The sequence below is a fragment of the Eschrichtius robustus genome, chromosome 16 (assembly GCF_028021215.1).
Source record: "Eschrichtius robustus isolate mEscRob2 chromosome 16, mEscRob2.pri, whole genome shotgun sequence".
Lineage (NCBI taxonomy): Eukaryota > Metazoa > Chordata > Mammalia > Artiodactyla > Eschrichtiidae > Eschrichtius > Eschrichtius robustus.
In genome coordinates, this window is record NC_090839.1 from 64,997,266 (window position 1) to 65,014,869 (window position 17,604).

At 42.7% G+C, this 17,604-nt stretch overlaps 1 protein-coding gene across 2 annotated transcripts in view; it reads right to left on the minus strand.

Moving 5' to 3' along the window:
* Nucleotides 1-17,604, minus strand: part of CPPED1 (calcineurin like phosphoesterase domain containing 1) — a 117,172-nt gene that overhangs the window by 34,959 nt on the left and 64,609 nt on the right. For both annotated transcript variants that reach the window (XM_068565988.1, XM_068565987.1), the window contains one exon: nt 4,724-5,146. In XM_068565988.1, coding sequence (XP_068422089.1) covers nt 4,724-5,146 — 423 coding nt within the window. The remainder of the gene's footprint in view (nt 1-4,723; nt 5,147-17,604) is intronic.

Genomic DNA, 17,604 nt, shown 5'->3' on the forward strand with positions numbered 1-17,604 from the left:
GGTCACATATTAACCTTCTGCTGAAAAAGGCATGAGGGATACAGACAATGGCCAGGAGGTTCGATCAAGATTTCATTATCTACTGTCTTTGCAACTCCAACTAGGTATCAGGTGAATTATGGGGAAAACCAATTTCTACATCCCGTGGATGTGATGAAATTGATTATCCTCAGGCAGAGCAAAGAAGATGGAAAATAACTGTGCCACTTCACATCTGTGCATCTGTCCTGCCCCGATAACTGTTTATTTGTACTGGCTATTGACAACATTTTCGCATCATACAGAGGTTTTTTTATTGAGCTTCAAAAGGAGAAACAGAATGCATCTGTTTCTAGGGAAACCTGAGCTCGGAGGCTGGATGCTTTGATTCAAAGAACGCATCCCTACACACATGGTGGCCCACTGTATAGTAACAGCCCTCCTCCTCATTTACCTCATCCCGTTTAGAAAATTAATGCCACAATGTGAGATGATTATTGATGCTCATTATTAAATCATTTATTCATCCCACACAATGATTCAGAATTATTCATTAAGCTTGCTGGAAGGAAGCTGGGTGTTACCTCCATGGTGGTTTGAGGAGGGATGTGCTCTTTAAAAGGATATTTTATAACAACACAATTATCATAATTAAAAGCTACCCTGATATTCTGATATGCTTTTGACATATTTTTGAGTACTGGCATTTTAGCATAAGGAGATAAATGAGACTAAAATAGTATTAGGGAATAATATTGCTGTGGGGAAAAAAAGCTGGAGGCAGTATTAAATACCATCTGCCATCATCACCCCCAACTTCATCATGGTCTTTAAGTTAATGAATTTCACAAAATGTCACCTGAACTTCTGGCTTTCCAAAATGAGTTCAAGAATTACATGGCTGTGACCTGAGCGATCTCCGGCATTACTGAGTCGTGGGGGCCTGCATTCCCCATGACAGCCCACCTACCTGTGCTCCCAAACCAAGCAGGCCCCTCAGGCTGCCACGGAGCTGTGACTGCATCTGATCCCGATATCTTCCCAACGCTGCCCATGGTTTGTTCTGAGTTCAAAAGGCCATTAAGCAAAGGGCCTGGTTTGGGAAGCCACTCAAACTGACAGGTGACTGCAGGAAGGGCACCCTTCTCTCTGCTTCTGCCTGGTCAAGCAGGTCTAGGGGAAGATCCTAAGGCCAGTGACCAAGAAGAGCACGCCTGCCCATATGTGAAGGTGGTGCCTGATGGGAACAGCAGGGGGCCACTTGGGAAGAGAGCAACTTACTGCTGGGTGAACCTGGAAAGTCAGCATGTGGGTCGGAGCAGAGTCACACACATGGCCTGACCCAAGACTGAAGGACCAGGAGGCTGCGTGATGTGTGCCCGACACTGGGAACGCACCACACAGAGGCTGCGCCCGGGAGTTCCACCGAGTGGGACCTGGTCTGCTCTGTGCCAGGTGCACAGTGGGTGCTAAACACAGGGAAAGAGCCTGCATCAGAGGTTCATCCTTCACTCATTCCACAAACACTGATGAAGCATTTATTATAGGCTAAGACCTGAGCCAGGCCTCCCCTGCACTCAAGGAGCTGAGAGTCTAGGGGGGCTTCAGACAGGTTGACACTTACAAATGCACTGGGAGCAAGGGCAGCTGAGGAAGAACCTGGCGGGGCAGGGCTGGGGGCACCTCATACAGAAAGTTGAGGCGGCGTTGGCCAGATGAAATCGAAGAGGCAGAGACAGTGACAAAGGGTGAGGACAGCCTTATCCTACGTATGAAGGGGCCTCAGAAGGGTAGATGCTGTTGGGCTACATACTCCTCTGGATGTAGTGGAGAAAGGACCAGAATGGGGCAAGAGTGGGGCAGGGGGACCAAGTCAAAGCTGTTGCTACCACCCAGCTGAGAGGCAATGGTGGCCTAAAGAAGTGGACAGGCTGGAGAGCTATTAAAGAGGTAGAATTAAAGGCACATGAAGCATCAATCTTCCTGGGCAAGGAGGCCCTACTGGAGAAGAATCCATCAGAGTTCCAGAACCAGAAGCCGTTAAGAGCTGATAAGATTATTTACAGTAGCCAAGACATGGAAACAACTCAAGTGCCCATCAATAGACAACTGGATTAAGAAGATGTGATACACACACACACACACAGGAATATTACTCAGCCATAAAAAAGAAGGAATACTGCCATCTGCAGCAACATGGATGGACCTAAAGACTATGATGCCCAGTGACATAAGTCAGAGAAAGACAAATACTATATGATATGACTTATATGTGGAATCTAAAAAATAATACCAATGAATGTATATGCAAAACAGAAACAGACTTACAGACATAGAAACCAAACTTGTGGTTATCAAAGGGGAGACGGAAGGGAGAAGGGACAAATGAGGGGTATGGAATTAACAGATACCAACCACTATATATAAAATAGATAAGTAAGAAGGATATACTGTACAACACAGGGAATTATACCCAATATCTTGTAATAATTTATAATGGAGTATAATCTGCAAAAATACTGAATCACTATGTTGTACACTTGAAACTAACACAATATTGTAAATCAATTATACTTCTGTTGAAAAATAAAGAGCAGATAAGAAAACTAGTCCCTCGGCTCTGTCTCATGCTCAGCAAGCAACCTCCTGATTATAACTTGGCCTCCCATGCTGTTTTGCCTACGGGAAGAGACTGCACTGCTAGGGTTAAGGGGAGGATTGTGGCCTTGCTCTAAATTAATAAAATGTAAAAGAGATAGAGAATGGGAAGCAGCCGCATAGCAGAGGGAGATCAGCCCGGTGCTTTGTGACCACCTAGAGGGGTGGGATAGGGAGGGTGGAGGGAGGGAGACGCAAGAGGGAAGAGATATGGGGATATATGTATACGTATAACTGATTCACTTTGTTATAAAGCAGAAACTAACACACCAATGTAAAGCAATTATACTCCAATAAAGATGTTTAAAACTTTTCTTTTAAAAATTAATAAAATGCCATTCTGGTGGTAGATATCAGTCTCTGTGAGCAGGGGCAATTGGAGCCCACCCCCGAGACACAGACCAGCTCTGGGGGTGCCGACAAATCCTCCCTGAGCTCGCAGGGCTGCAGGCCTGACGGGGGAGGTGGCTGGTGCATCCCAGATGTGATGTCACCCTCTGGGGTTCCTGGTGGGTGGGCAGCAGGATTCCCCCGAGGATGCCCTGTTAGAGCTGGGGTCGCCCTCTTTATAAACGTCTCCAGGTCTCAGTATCTGGGGCTGCTCCTGGGCTGCATGTGCTCCGTCCTACAGGGGGAAACCCAGAACCCCATGCCACTCAAGGATGCGGCTGACACGAAGAGCGGCCACGGGGATGGCATTTGCATCATTTAACATTTGATATAAAAGGAATCGTTTCAGTGGCATTAAGTGTTCTCTCTGGCATTATTCTCTGTTACAAAATAGTCTCCGTGGTGGTGCTGATGCCATCTTGACACTTCATTTCCTTGTCAACAAAGACAAAAAAAGTTGGTTTTCTGCACCAACTCAAGCATGGCATAAAATTTCAAAGGCTTTAATAAAAGTTTTCCAACTTCACCTCCATGGAACAGCTGGAAAACGTCTCCAATTATGCAAGCTTTTTGTAAAATGTCTCGAAAATACAGAAGGGCCTATTGTACTTCTCACAAGTAAATGTGAACACATTTAATGCTCAAAGGTGAAAAGAGTGTCAGGATTTTTTTTTTTAATGAATGCTTGCTACTTATTGGGTCAGGCCCCCTCCCTCTCCCTACCCCCTAACAAATAAAAGAATGTATTTATATTTTAGAGGCGTTTGATGAAGTACACTCTGGAAAGATCTGAAAGGAGGCATTAGGACCAAAATAAGAGACACAATAGCCGTCAAAATTGGAATCCTGCCAAGTCAGTGGTAACGCAGGGAACCGGCTGAGAACACACTATTTCTCATGAGAGAAAGCTGCAGGTGCTCCCAGGAGGAGGAATGAGGTGTGTGGGCTGGCGGTGCACACAGCGCCACCGGAACTGAGATCTCTAGAAATGGAGTGTCCTCATTGTGTGTGTGTGTGCTCATGTATGTGTCATATGTATGATTAGCTTAAAATTCACAGCAGGGTAAGATCAGACTAAATAGATTTCTCCTCCTACTTCTGGAGGAGAACTCAGTCCACCGCACTAAAGGAACACTGATAAGGCTCCAGGACCTGCCCTACAGCCATGTTCCAGGATTTCCCAGGTTACGTCTAATACTGGTAGGAAGTTTGGCTCTTGAATACCATCTGCCCTTGGGCAAGTTCCTGCTTCCCAGAGAAATGAGAAAAGATACTCCTGGCATCTTCCTTTGCCTGGGGCACATAGAGCCACACTCAGACCAGACCCGCCCCCCAATAACCCCCAACCTGCAGGGTCCCTCCCCATCCTCAGCTGTGAGCAGCTATGACTTCAGTACTCAGCTTGGGGCTGTTCTCATCCCGTCCAGGCCCCTTCTCACTGAGCCCTCACAGCCACCCCATGGGAGAGCTGCTTCTGCTATTCCTACTTTATAGACGAAGAAGCTGAGGCTTGGAGGGCAAGGCAGCTCATCTAAGGCCACACAGCCATGAGTGCCAGAGCTGGGATTAGAATCCAGTCCTGCCCAAGGCCCCATCCTCTCTCCCCTTTGCCAGGCTGCAGAGGGGCAGGAGAAGGATCTGGACACCTCCTCTCCAGATCACCCTTCCACCCAGACACCTGGGGCCCCAGGCCTACCTGCTTGGGAGAACTTGTCTGCCATCTCCTTCCGCACCAACCTGGTGAGGCTGAAGTAGTCGTCGTCCTCGTCGATGCTCTGCAGGAACAGCGGGATGTGCTGGAAGACGACGGCGTGCTGGCACTTCTGCTGCCCTGCGATGCTCAGCTGCTGGTCCAGCCACTGGTCCTGGGCCTGCTTCAAGGCAGGGCACATGGAGGCATCGTAGAAGAACTGGGAGTTGAGGACGAGGAACAGGACGCCCCCAGCCCAGAAGCTGAAATAGTCATCTCCCCAGGTCCGCTGGAACTCCGCGATGGTCTCGGGGGTGGGGACATTGCCCACGTCATGGTTGCCGCTGACGAGAACCAGCGGGATCTCGCCGTCCACGGTCCTGAGCACCCGCTGCAGGTCCTCCGTCTGCTCCTTCCGCCAGGGCGTCCCTGGAAGAGTGAGGGTCATGTCCTGAGACGGCTGAGGCTGCTTGTGCCTTTATAATATCAAATTAGAGAATAATCTAGAAATCCACTCAACTGGACACATGGAAACTGCAAAAAGCAGTCGTATGTTAAAAACAAATCAACAAGTGAGGTGGGAACTTCTGTCCTCCTTCCCCTGGAAATTCAGTGCCTAACTGGCCATCTGACCCAAAATTGCTGATTGAGTGATGGTGTAGAGTCATTCTAACTGTAAATATTAGTGAAGCTGAATTTCTATCTTTTATTTAGAAAATAAATATAAATAGTTGTGACTTTTCTGCCCTGTTTCAAGGGGTCATCAAATGCACCCCTGAGATGTATGGACCCAGCTCTGAACGCTAACCTCAAACGACAGCTATTTAAGTTTTTCTTACCATACACACCACCGTGCAGACTGTGTGACCACCTTTATGGGAAAAAATCTTAGAATCCAAATGGCTACATCAACTGGCATGTGTATCTTGCCAAACCTTCCCCACACAGGGGAAGAGGCATTTTATATTCTACTAATAGTGTGCTAGAGAGCAGGGGCTCAATGCCTTAATATGAAGCACATTCCCCCTGGCAATGAGGAGTCAGTATGGAGATGATTATTTGGACAAAGAGTGGGTTCCCTCCTCCCTCAGATTCCTGGCTTCCACGCTTCCTGTAATAATGTATTAAAACCTTAATAAATGGGCTTTGAGATGACCAATTTAATTCCAGATCTGTTGTTTTTTTTTTTTTTTTTGGTGCTACTTTATTCAACAAATATTTATCGAGTACTGACTATGTATAAGGTGCTGATTTAGCTACCAGGGTCAGCTGTGAGTCAAAGAGACACAAACCCTTCCTTTCAAACTAGTGAGTCAGACAATCTGTCAAGTAAATTACAGAAGCACACCCATCTGTATCAGATGTTATTAAGCATGATTGAGAAAAGCAAAGCGGGGAAAGGACATGATTCCTGATAGTTCTGAGGAATAAGCTCAGCATCCTGCAAAGACAGCATATGAAAAATGATGAAAGAGAGAAGCCCACCTTCACGAGGGATGATAAAAATTCACCTGAAAAATGCTGCCATGAGCAGATGAAAATTATACCCCACATTTCATTTCCATCATGAATTAAAAAGAAAGCAGCAAAGTCTTTACAAAGCAATTACAGCTAAGAAAGAAGAACATAAAGCAGAAATAAAGGAATTCAGTTTAGATGGTCAGAAAATAGGCAGATGTGAAACAGGAACTGGTAGAACTAACTCAGGAAAGAAAGAGAGGGAAATGACAAAGCCACTTCAGAAATTACAACCACAAGATTAGCAGTGAGATTTCCTTTACAGCAAGTATATGCCTGCTTTTCTAAATATCCCATCAGAGTGTGTACAGAATGTGCACTCTCTAACTGCTGAATACAGAGTCCCTCATATTTCCACTCAATCAAACTTGTTAATGGGGTGATTCAAACCTCCTATGTCATTATTCTTTGCTTTTGGCCTATTGATCTGTATCAGTTTCTGAAACACCTGGTTAGGTCGTCACTCTAATTATGGATCAATTGATTTCTCCTGGTAATTCTGCCACATTTGGTGTTCACTTACTTTTAGCTATGTTGTTAGACACTTAAGAGTTCAGAACTCCCATATCTCAATATACTGAAATATTTTTATATTTAATCCTAATAAAATAAATAAATGAAGAGAAAATAAAGAGGTAGATCTGTATGGATGTTGTGGAAAGATCTGTAATATATATTAAATTAAAAAGGTAAGACATGGAGGAGTAAAAATCACACACAAATTTTAAAAAGGCTTACACATATTCATATATTATGGATAGAACTTCTCCAAAGATACAAAGGAAACTAACAACTCTGGTTAAATCTGGGAAACAGAAGTGGGGAGTGAAGGAGACTTTCACATTTGGTTTAAAACCCTTTATACTATATTTTTAAAGTTCCATCCTTTCTTCCTCACTTTTTCCAAGCTTATGTATCAGTTTCATTTTAAAAAAGAACTAAATTTTAAAAAGCTTATGTATTATTTTCATTTTTAAAAAAAGAATTAAAAAAAAAAATCCTTAGCCTCAGGATCCTAAGGATTAAAGAAAATTTAGAGGAGGCCAGTCAGGCGGCTACGTTTCCAGTAGACCCCAATCTCGGGGGTGAGTGGAATTTACTGGGGAAAGGCCGGCTGATCCCCACAGAAAGAGCTCAGGCGAGGGGAGAAGCAGGTCCTGCCTAGCACCGGGGACCAGGAAGCCTCTCCCTCGGAGGTGCTGGGGATTTGCCTACAGACAGCATCTGCTTCCTCACTGGTCTGGGCTGGCCCTGGGGCTCCTGGTTTGAAGAGGCCGTTGACTGATGTTGCTTCCTTAGCTGAACTTGGACTGTGGGTATCTGTGTTGACTCTAAACCCCTCTAAGACCCCACTGGTCTGTCCCTTTCCCACGTGAACAGACTGCTAGTTAGAGAGGATGAATCCTTTACGGTCTTGAACATGATAAACCATCTCAAAGGGACTCCATGAACCAACAGTAATTTATCACTACTTTTCGTAAGCAGTTTTCTAAAAGACCTCAAAACTACCACAATTGTCTCCTCCTTTCCATTGACTTAGGGATTTTCTGACACTCGACTAGCCAATATTTACCGAGCACTGACTCCAGGCCAGGCACTGTACTAAGAACTGTACGTGTATTAACTCAGTTGACAACCAGTGGAGAACCTGAACTTGGTGCTCCGGCTCAGAGTGCTGCCTCTCATTACAGTGTCCTGGTCACAGTGTATTACGTATGAAGTCCTGATCCACAGCACAAGGACTTTGTAATACACTGGGGTGCAGAGTGTCTCCCATTCTTGATTTTCAAAAGACATTTCATCACAATGCTTCATACACTGACTGAGGCAGACACAAAGAATGTTCAAGTAGCTAATGACCATACACAGAAAAGTTAAAAACGAGCACCTCAAAGGACAGACTTATTCAAACCTTGGAAAGGAGACCTTGTCTACAAAGCAACCTACAGCGAAGAGCTGTGAATTATACACAACAACAGGATGTTTGTTTGTTTCCAAACTTCAGAGGGAAGCTGCTCTTGGAGAAATCACAAATAATCCCCAATAACCTGTTAAAAGACATGAAGCCCATCTTCCCTGGATCCCCTCAATCAAAGATAAGCCTCTCTTGTGCGGCTTTTCCAGGACTTTCTATACCCCCCCCATCTGGCAAGGTGTGGATGGGGAGTCTGTGACGCATGGGTTTGGACCTTGGCTCTTGCCCTTCACAAGCTGTGTGGCCTTGAATGAGTCACCTGGGTCCTCTGAGCCTTGGCCTCAGTATGTGCGAAATGGGAATGATAACCCCACAATTCAGAGGGCAGCTGTAAGGATTCATACCAAGATGATTTCCAGAATTTGGTACAAACAGGTATGGAAAAGGTGATCTGTCTTCCCTCCACCCCACACTTGAAGGTAGTAATTCTTCCCGCTTTATCAGTAACCCAACCATGTACACAGAGCAATCAATGTATCATTTCTGGGGAATTCCCTGGTGGTCCAGTGGTTAGGACTCCGCACTTCCACTGCAGGGGCCATGGGTTCAATCCCTGGTCAGGGAGCTAAGATCCTGCAAGCCGTGAGGCGCAGCCAAAAAAAAAAAAAAAATCATTTCTGAAGGAATAAAAACATTCTCCAGGGATATAAATAATTTTTAGATAAGAATTTCAAAGTGAAGGAGTAAATTCTAGATGGTAAAAAGCCAAGTTTAATGAAAACATCTGCATTACATTCAACACGCTCATTTGTGTATATCAGAATTTCTTTAGGGTCAGAATATCAATAATACCTTAGAATTAACATAGCTTATAGCACATCTTAGCACACCTTCCAAAAAAAGTCATAATGTTGTAGCAAAGCCCACAGCCAAACCTCACTAGCACCAGGAGTAGAATAAAAATGGAAACCTGGTCAAGGATCCAGAGCTCCCATGAGATTATTATTAAGCGAGGCTCTGCGCTTCACAGAGAAGATAGGGAAGGAGGCAGGAAAATAAAAGACTCTGGCTAAGGAAGAAAAATTGCAAGAAATGGCTCAGAAGAGAGAAGGAAAAGGATTGCTCTGGGCAGGTCTTCAAACTGGATGAGGGGTGTCTGCTGAGAAGTGGGTTACCAAGGGAACAGGGACCCCGAGGTCAGCACACACCTGTTGCATGCTGAGGATAATTCTGCATGGGACTGGCAGGGCAGTATGGAAAGCTATGATGTGTTTAAAATATCTTTTAAAAAATTTTAATGCAATGAATTAAAATTAAACCAGGAGGTAAAGAACATTATAAAGATAATAACAAAATACTTATTTACATCATTCATTGACTTTAAAATTTTTTTTTTAAATTTATTTATTTACGGTTGTGTTGGGTCTTCGTCTCCGTGCGAGGGCTTTCTCTAGTTGCGGCAAGCGGGGGCCACTCATCGCGGTGCGCGGGCCTTCTCACTATTGTGGCCTCTCTCGTTGCGGAGCACAGGCTCCAGACGCGCAGGCTCAGTAATTATGGCTCACGGGCCCAGTTGCTCCGCGGCATGTGGGATCCTCCCAGACCAGGGCTCGAACCCGTGTCCCCTGCATTGGCAGGCAGACCCTCAACCACTGCGCCACCAGGGAAGCCCGACTTTGAATTTTTAACATGATGTGGTATCACAAAATGTGTAACTTACAGGCAATGTTCATTAAAGCAGAGATTTATTACCTTGTTGTTTTCAGAATAGCCTTAAAATACATTGATAAAATCTCTCAGCAAACTTGGAAGAGAAATAAACATCCTTCACTTGATAAAGGGCATCTACAAAAAAAAAAAAACTATAGCTAACATATACTTAATGGTGAAAGATTGAATGCTTTCCCCCTATGATTAGGAACAAGGCAAGAAGATCTGCTCTCACCACTTGTATTCAACAACATACTGGAAGTGCTGGCCAGTGTAATTGGGCAAGAAAAAAAAATAAAAAGCATACAGACTGGAAAAGAAGAAATATAACTGTCTATTCTCAGAAGATATGACTGTCTCCATAGAAAACCCCAACAAACCTAGAAAGAAAAAACCGCTCCTAGAACTAATAAGGGGAATTAGCTTGGTTACTGGATGAAAGGTCAATATATAAAAATCTATTTTATTTCTATTTACTGGCAGTGAAGAACTAGAGGTTTAAATAGAAGGATTTAAGAGATATTTAGGAGGTAGAAACAAGAGAAATCTTTGTTGTATTGACTACAAGAAGGAGAAGGACTCAAAAATAATTCCCAGACATCTGAGCAACTGGAAGGTTAGTCATGTCATTTACTGACACAGAAAAGACTAGGGAAGAAATAGATTAGAGGTAAAAATCAAAAGCTTTTTTTCAATATAAAATCTGATGTACTGGTACAAGCAACATAAGAAAAAATAGACAAATTGGACTTCATGATAATTAAAAACTTTGTGCATCAAAAGACATTATCAACGGAGTAAAAAGGCAGCCTACATTTTGGGAGAAAATATTTTCAAATCATACATCAGATAAGGCATAATATCCAGAATATATAGATAACTCCTAAAACTCAACAACAACAAACAACCTGACACAAAAGTGGGTAAAGGACTGAAACGACACTTCTCCAAAGAGGATATAAAAATGGTCAATAAACCCATGAAAAGATGCTCAACCTCACTAGTCATTAGGGAAATGCAAATCAACACCAAAATGGGATACCACCTCACATCCATTAAGACGGCTACAACAAACAAACAAAAAACAGGTGTTGGTGAGGATGTGGAGAAATGCAAACCTTGTACATTGTTACTAGAAATGTAAAGTGGAACAGCTGCTGTGGAAATCAGTATGGTGGCTACTCAAAAAATTAAAAATAGAATTACCATATGATCCAGCAATTCCACTTCGGGGTATATACCCAAAATAATTGAAAGCAGGGTCCTGAAGAGTTATCTGTACACCCATGTTCACAGCAGCATTATTCACAATAGCTAAAACGTGGAAACCCAAATGTCCATCAGTGGATGAATGGATAAGCAAAATGTGGTATATACACACAATTCAGCTTTAAAAAGGAAGGAACTTCTAACATATGTTACAACATAGATCAATCTTGAGGACATTATGCTAAGGATAACTTGCCAATCACAAAAAGACAAATACTATATGATTCCACTTATATGCTGGGGGTGGCATTTCAAGCCAAACCACAGGTGGGCTCTGGATTCAGAGGTTGTGAGACTGCCTTCATGAGGGGTGGTGTCCTTTGGGCACAATCCCTTCTGGGCCTCTACCCCTTAAAATGGAAATTTTATCACCTCTTTTATGGAGATGCTGTAAGATAAATGAGATCATGCATTAAGTGCCCGATGTGTAGCATGTGCTCACCTGTCTGTCCCCTAGCCCTAACCCTCTCCCCTCTCAGCCCTCCCAGTGAAAAGGCAAGGAGGAGGGAAGCTAGACATTAGATCATCTTAGATCTCCCTGGTATCCTCCTTATTCTCAGGGTGATTGGCCCCTGGCCCTACTGCTGACCCCTGAGCTGTGCAGGAAAGGACAGCACACACGTGCATGCTGACACCCTAGCACATGGGTGGGGAGAATATCCAGCTCACCTCTACCTGGCAATTTGCTTGTGATGTTTGGAAGCCACAGGGCACAGCAGAAAGGTGGATGAATGGATGGATGGACAATGATAAGACACTTGTAGCGAGGGTGAAACCTGCCAAAGATGAGAACTTCTAGTGCCAGCCCTAAGAGATCTCTGGAAACACCATCACTGGTGGCCCTTTATCATTTGAAGATTGGAAACAGAACAGTCCCATCAGGGCATCTACTAAATGGTTAAGATCATAAATTAAAACTCCTTTTAGGGGCCAATTAGGAAAGATCAATTTAAAATTTTAAAAACTCATATCTAGTCCTTAGCAATTCCATTTATAAGAATTTATCCTACAGAAATATACGTGTGTATGTATATCCACTGCAGCATCATTTGAGAAGACAGAAAAATCTGAAATGACTTAAATGTTCATCAGTAGGGAGTGTGTCTTTACTATGGAACAATAAACGGTAAATATGTATCATATAAATGTATATTTGTGTATAAATATATAATATAAATACATAATAAACAGGTAAGTAAATATATACTGCTAAAGCTTGGGGAGCTATGGCTTGGGCGGAGAGGTTAAGTGAAAACAGTAAGTTGCAAGAACCAGTATATATGATTCTGTTGAAAATAAGCCAACAAGTTAGTATACTCAGAGATAAAATTTCTAGAAAAATATGGACGAACTATTAATAGTAATTATCTGTAGTGAATGGAATGACAGAAAACATTTCAGTTTCCTGTAAAGTCTGAATTCTTATAATGAGCATGAATTACTTTTACAATCAGAAAAACAATCAAGACATTTAAAAAATTACAAATGTGCTAGAATTATATCGTTAGGTAAACAAGTACAATTTTAATGGGAACAAATACAAAACAAATGACAAGGCCAATGTGTAAGATAAGTTCTTCACTCTCAGAAAGACAGAAAATAGAGGAAAGAAAAGAAAGCACCAGAAATGTGTTTTGTTTTTGTTTTTAATTCTTTTTTTGCTTCATATAAATAGAATCTTACAATAAATGGTCTTGAGTGGCTGGTTTCCTTCACTTAGAACAATGTTTCCAAGGTTCATCCATGTTGTAGACTGTATCAGCACTCCATTCCTTTACTGCTGAATGATACTCTACTGTACAGATACACCACACTGTGTCTATCCATTCATCAGCTGATGGGTATTTGGAGTGTTTCCACTTTTTGGCTATTATGAATAATGCTGCTATAAACGACTATAAACTTCTCTTGGGTATTTCTCTAAGACTGAAATTGCTGGGTCATAACTGTATGTTTAATCATTTAAATAACTACCAGACTGTCTCCCAAAACACCGTTTTACATTTTACATTCCTGCCAGCAATGTACAAGGGTTCCAATGTCTCCACATCCTTGACAATACTTGTTATTTTCTGTCTTTTTGGTGAGAGCCATCCTAGTGGGTATAAAGTGGAATCTCACTGTGGTTTTCATTTGCATGTACCTAATGACTAATGATGCTGAAAATCTTTTCACGTGCTTACTGGCCATTGGTTCACCTTCTTTGAAGAAATGTTTATTGAGATCCTTTGTCCATTTTCAAACTGAGTTATCTGCCTTTTCATTACTGAGTTGTAAGAGCTCTTTATATATTATGGATACTCGTCCTTTATCAGCTATGTAATTTGCAAATATTTTCTCCCATTCCATGGGTTTGTCTTTCCACTTTCTTGATAATGTCTTTTGAAGCACAAAATTTTTCAAGTTTGATAAAGTCCAACTTACCTGTCTTCTCTTTTGTCGTTTGTGCTTTTAGCATTATATCTAAGAAATCACTGTCTAATACAAAGTCTAATACAAAGACATATGCCTACATTTTCTTCTAAGAGTTTTACGGTATTAGCTTTTATTTGGTCTTTGATACATTTTGAGATAATTTTTGAATATGGTGTGAGGTAGGGGTCCAAATCTACTCTTTTGCATGTGGATATCCAGTTGTACCAGCACCAACAACAACCAGTTGTTGTAAAGATTACCTTTTCCCCCACTGAATTGTCTTGGCAACCTTGTCAGAAATCAATTGATCCTAAATGTGAGGGCTTATTTCTGAACTCTCAATTCTATTCCACTAATGTCTATCCTTATGCCAGTACCACACTGTTTGGATTACTACAGCTTTCTAGTAAGTTTAAAATCAGGAAGTGTGCGTCCTCTGATTCTGTTCCTCTTTTTCAAGGTTGTTCTGGCTATTCTGGGTCTCCTGAGTTTCCACATGAATTTTAGGATCAGCCTGTGGTAACTGTGGAATCAAGGAGAGCTAAGATCAAGGTCTACCACTCAGGAAGCTTACAGCTTTTAAGGAAAGCTTGTTTGAGTTTCTGTCATTGCAAAAACACCCACAGCCTTGCTGGCCGTTCTGGGACTGGACCATGACCCAGCAGGTTGGCCCATGCCCAGAGATTAAAGGTGATGTGTACTTCTGAAAATAATGTCCCGACCACCTGTGTGCCTGCACTACACAGGCGAGGGAGGCAGCAGGGGTGTGGGACCCTGACGTGCTCTGTGAAGGGTGTCACATTAGGAGGACCACGTCCTCAAGAAGATTCATCTGCCAAAGGCAGACGGGAGGGCTTAGAGGGAGCTGAATGGAGGAAGAGGGCGCCGACAGACAGGCGATTTTATGGGGTTCAGCCAAAAGGTAATAAAGACTGGAACAGGGCCGTGATACTAGGAATGGCAAGGAAGGAGACCATCGAAATACGTGTCAGCTTTACCATTTGAATAAGAAAATATGGAGGAGAAAAACATGTAAGCATTCTGCCATTATCTGGACTTGTTGCTGCTGGCCAAGGTCTTCCGTAAGTTATTTTTCCCTCCAAAGTGATCCTTTATTTGGTATCTGTCTTCTTTAGAGCCAATCTTGGTGCTACTATAAAGTGTGTACATACATAATGATAAAATATTCAATTTAACAAAATGCTACTGGGCACTTGGTACATGCAAGACATTGCTTAAGCCTGATGCTGTTAAGAGACAATGTCATGCCCAGGGACAAAGAAGCTCCAGGACAGTTACAAGCTGATTCACCTCTAAGTACCGGCAAGTCCCCTTGGAGGAAGAAATGAGCACGATTCATTTCTGTTCACAGCTTCTGGGGTGTCAGATGCATGAAAAGGTCTTATTTAGAATGAGTGTCTCTTTTTACTTTAAGATTCCATTTTACAATCTGAACTCTGGCACTGGCAGCTATGCCCCTCAATCTTTGGTCTCATTTGGGATTTTAAATACACAACCTAATGAAAAGTTAATAGGAGATTCACTGTTAAACTCCAAATATAGTCACTGCTCTTTCAAAGCCAGAGGCAAAAATCTAAAAAGCCCCAGTCATTGCAGGGCTGAAAGAAGAGAAATTATTTGTCTTCTGCTAGGCATTTAATCAACGCGCACCTGCCGTCCTACTGTGTGCTAGGTCATGGCCACACCAGAATAAGTTAGATGTTATCTTTGTTCTCATGGAGTTCAAAGTCTGGAGGGGACCCAACATGAAAACAGGCAGTGACCATATGGGTCGTGAAGTTCTGTGATGCGAGCAATGGTCCCTGTGGAAGCACAGGGTGGGGGTAACTGATTAGTTGGGAGGTATTCGAGAGCGTTGTCAGAGGAAGCAACACTCCAACCAAATATCAAAAGGCTTAGGAAGAATTAGTGCCTGCTGGGTAGGGGGTGTGTTTTCCTAGGCAAAGGGAATAGCAAGGTGAAGGCAGAGGTCAGAAGGAGAACCTGGCACCATTTGGGATGTCGGGCAGTGAAGACTGCACAAGCCAGAGTAATAAAGAGAGCTTAGACGCTTGGATGCCTATTCTGTAACTCAGCACTGAGCTAAGTGCTTTACACAGATGATCTCATTTGCTCCCAGGAGAACCCTAGGGGGTAGAATTAACAGTACAAATGAGGAAACTGAGGCACAGGTGAGAACCTCATTCAAGGTCATGGAGTTGATAAGTGGCACAGCTGGATTTTAACCCAGGTAGGAATACCAGATAAAATACAGGATGCTCAAGTTACATGCGAATTGCAAACGGATGAGTTTTTAGTATAATTATGTCCCATGGAGTATTTGTATTCCTGTATTTTTATTTGCTAAATCTGGCAACCCTAAACTTAGATCCCACCTGGGTTAACCCAGCCTGACTCCACAGCTGATGTTCTTGGCTATGAATGGAAAAGGGTGTGTACACCATCCCCTGGTCAGCGCCAAGATGCAGGTGAACACTATAGGGGAAGACAGAGGGAGCTGCAGTCAACTCCATGCGTTTCTATGTTGAGATGCAAGACTATGATTTCAGGCCCAATCCCTGAAACAATTAGCTTGACCACGTTTTTCTTGATGTGTTATCCATCCAACTGGCAACAATCAAAAAGTGTTAATAATACAATTTGTTGGTGAGGGCATGGGGTAACAGGACCTCTCTTAAGAGTGTTGGCTGGAGTGTAAATGATTTCGTTTATTCAAATTTGAAAACCCACATATACTTTGACCCCAACATCTTAACACCTGGGAATTTTCCCAACAATATGTGCCCAAAAAACAGGTACAAACAACGATTTTTATTGCAGCCTGGTTGTAAGAGCATAGCAGGGCTGGGAGTAGGACGAGGAGAGTGAATGCAGAATTTAAGGAGGCATTCACTCTTGGGTTTATGCAAGTGCTGGCCCTGCACCTACACAACCCTGAGAGCAAGTGCCTTCTTAAATTCTGCTCCCTAGATGCCTCCTTCGCTTCACCGGAACCCCAGTCCTTCAGCCTATCATAATCGACAACCTAAGTGAACACAGATAGGAGACTGGGTAAATAAATTATGGTCAATCCATATAATGAAATACCATGCAGCCACACAAAAAATGAGGTAGACTGTCTATACTATGGTAAAAAACAAGAGCAAGGCATTGTGCATAATTTGCTACCTTTTATGTGAAAAAGGAGAAATATATATACATATGTGCATACACTATCTCTGGAAAGATGTCTTAAAAACTGGCACTATGTGTTGCCTCTAGGGAGGGAAAGTGGGTTAGGAGGGAATATTTTATACATTCTTTTATAACTTTTGGATGTTGGTCCATATGAATAGATTCTCTATTCAAAATGTAAATAAAATTATGAAAATAAAATGTAAGGAAAAAATATGCAAATACACTTAGAAATGTATCTGGAAAAGATACACAAGAAACTGACAGCTGTCTCTGGGAAGAAAACTGCCATTTGGGGGTGACGGGGGGACAACTGATTTACCATTGCTTACCCATATACAAGATTTGATTTTTTTCCCCATATGCATATATTACCTTAAAAATTAAACACATATAACTAACTGCATGTATGTTAATTACACATACATCACATTGCGTGTACGCACACACACACACGTTTATGTTTCTAATCAGAAAGTCATTAGAACTGAACAAAACTGGATGACTTTACATAGATGCTGGACAAGCCCAGACGTCTTTGCAAGGCTCATCATCTTCAGGGGATGTGCAGTAGGTTTGGTGAGTACTTGGCATCACTTTTCTCCCCAGGGGATGGCACCCCAGAGAGACTGATCAGAGCAGTGTGGGACCAGGCTTTTCTCACCTGTGGCTTTTTCCACTGTGGAGAAGGAAGCCTTTGCCGTAAAAAACAAATATTGGATTCTCTTCCGTATTCTTCTTAACTGTCCCTGATATCAGACACCTATGTGTGGCTTGGCTTCAGTTGCTAGCAAGCCTTCCTCGAAGAGGTGTTCAGGGTCTGTGTTCTCAGCGTTCCCTCCCAGGGATTTGTGTTGCAGCTAAA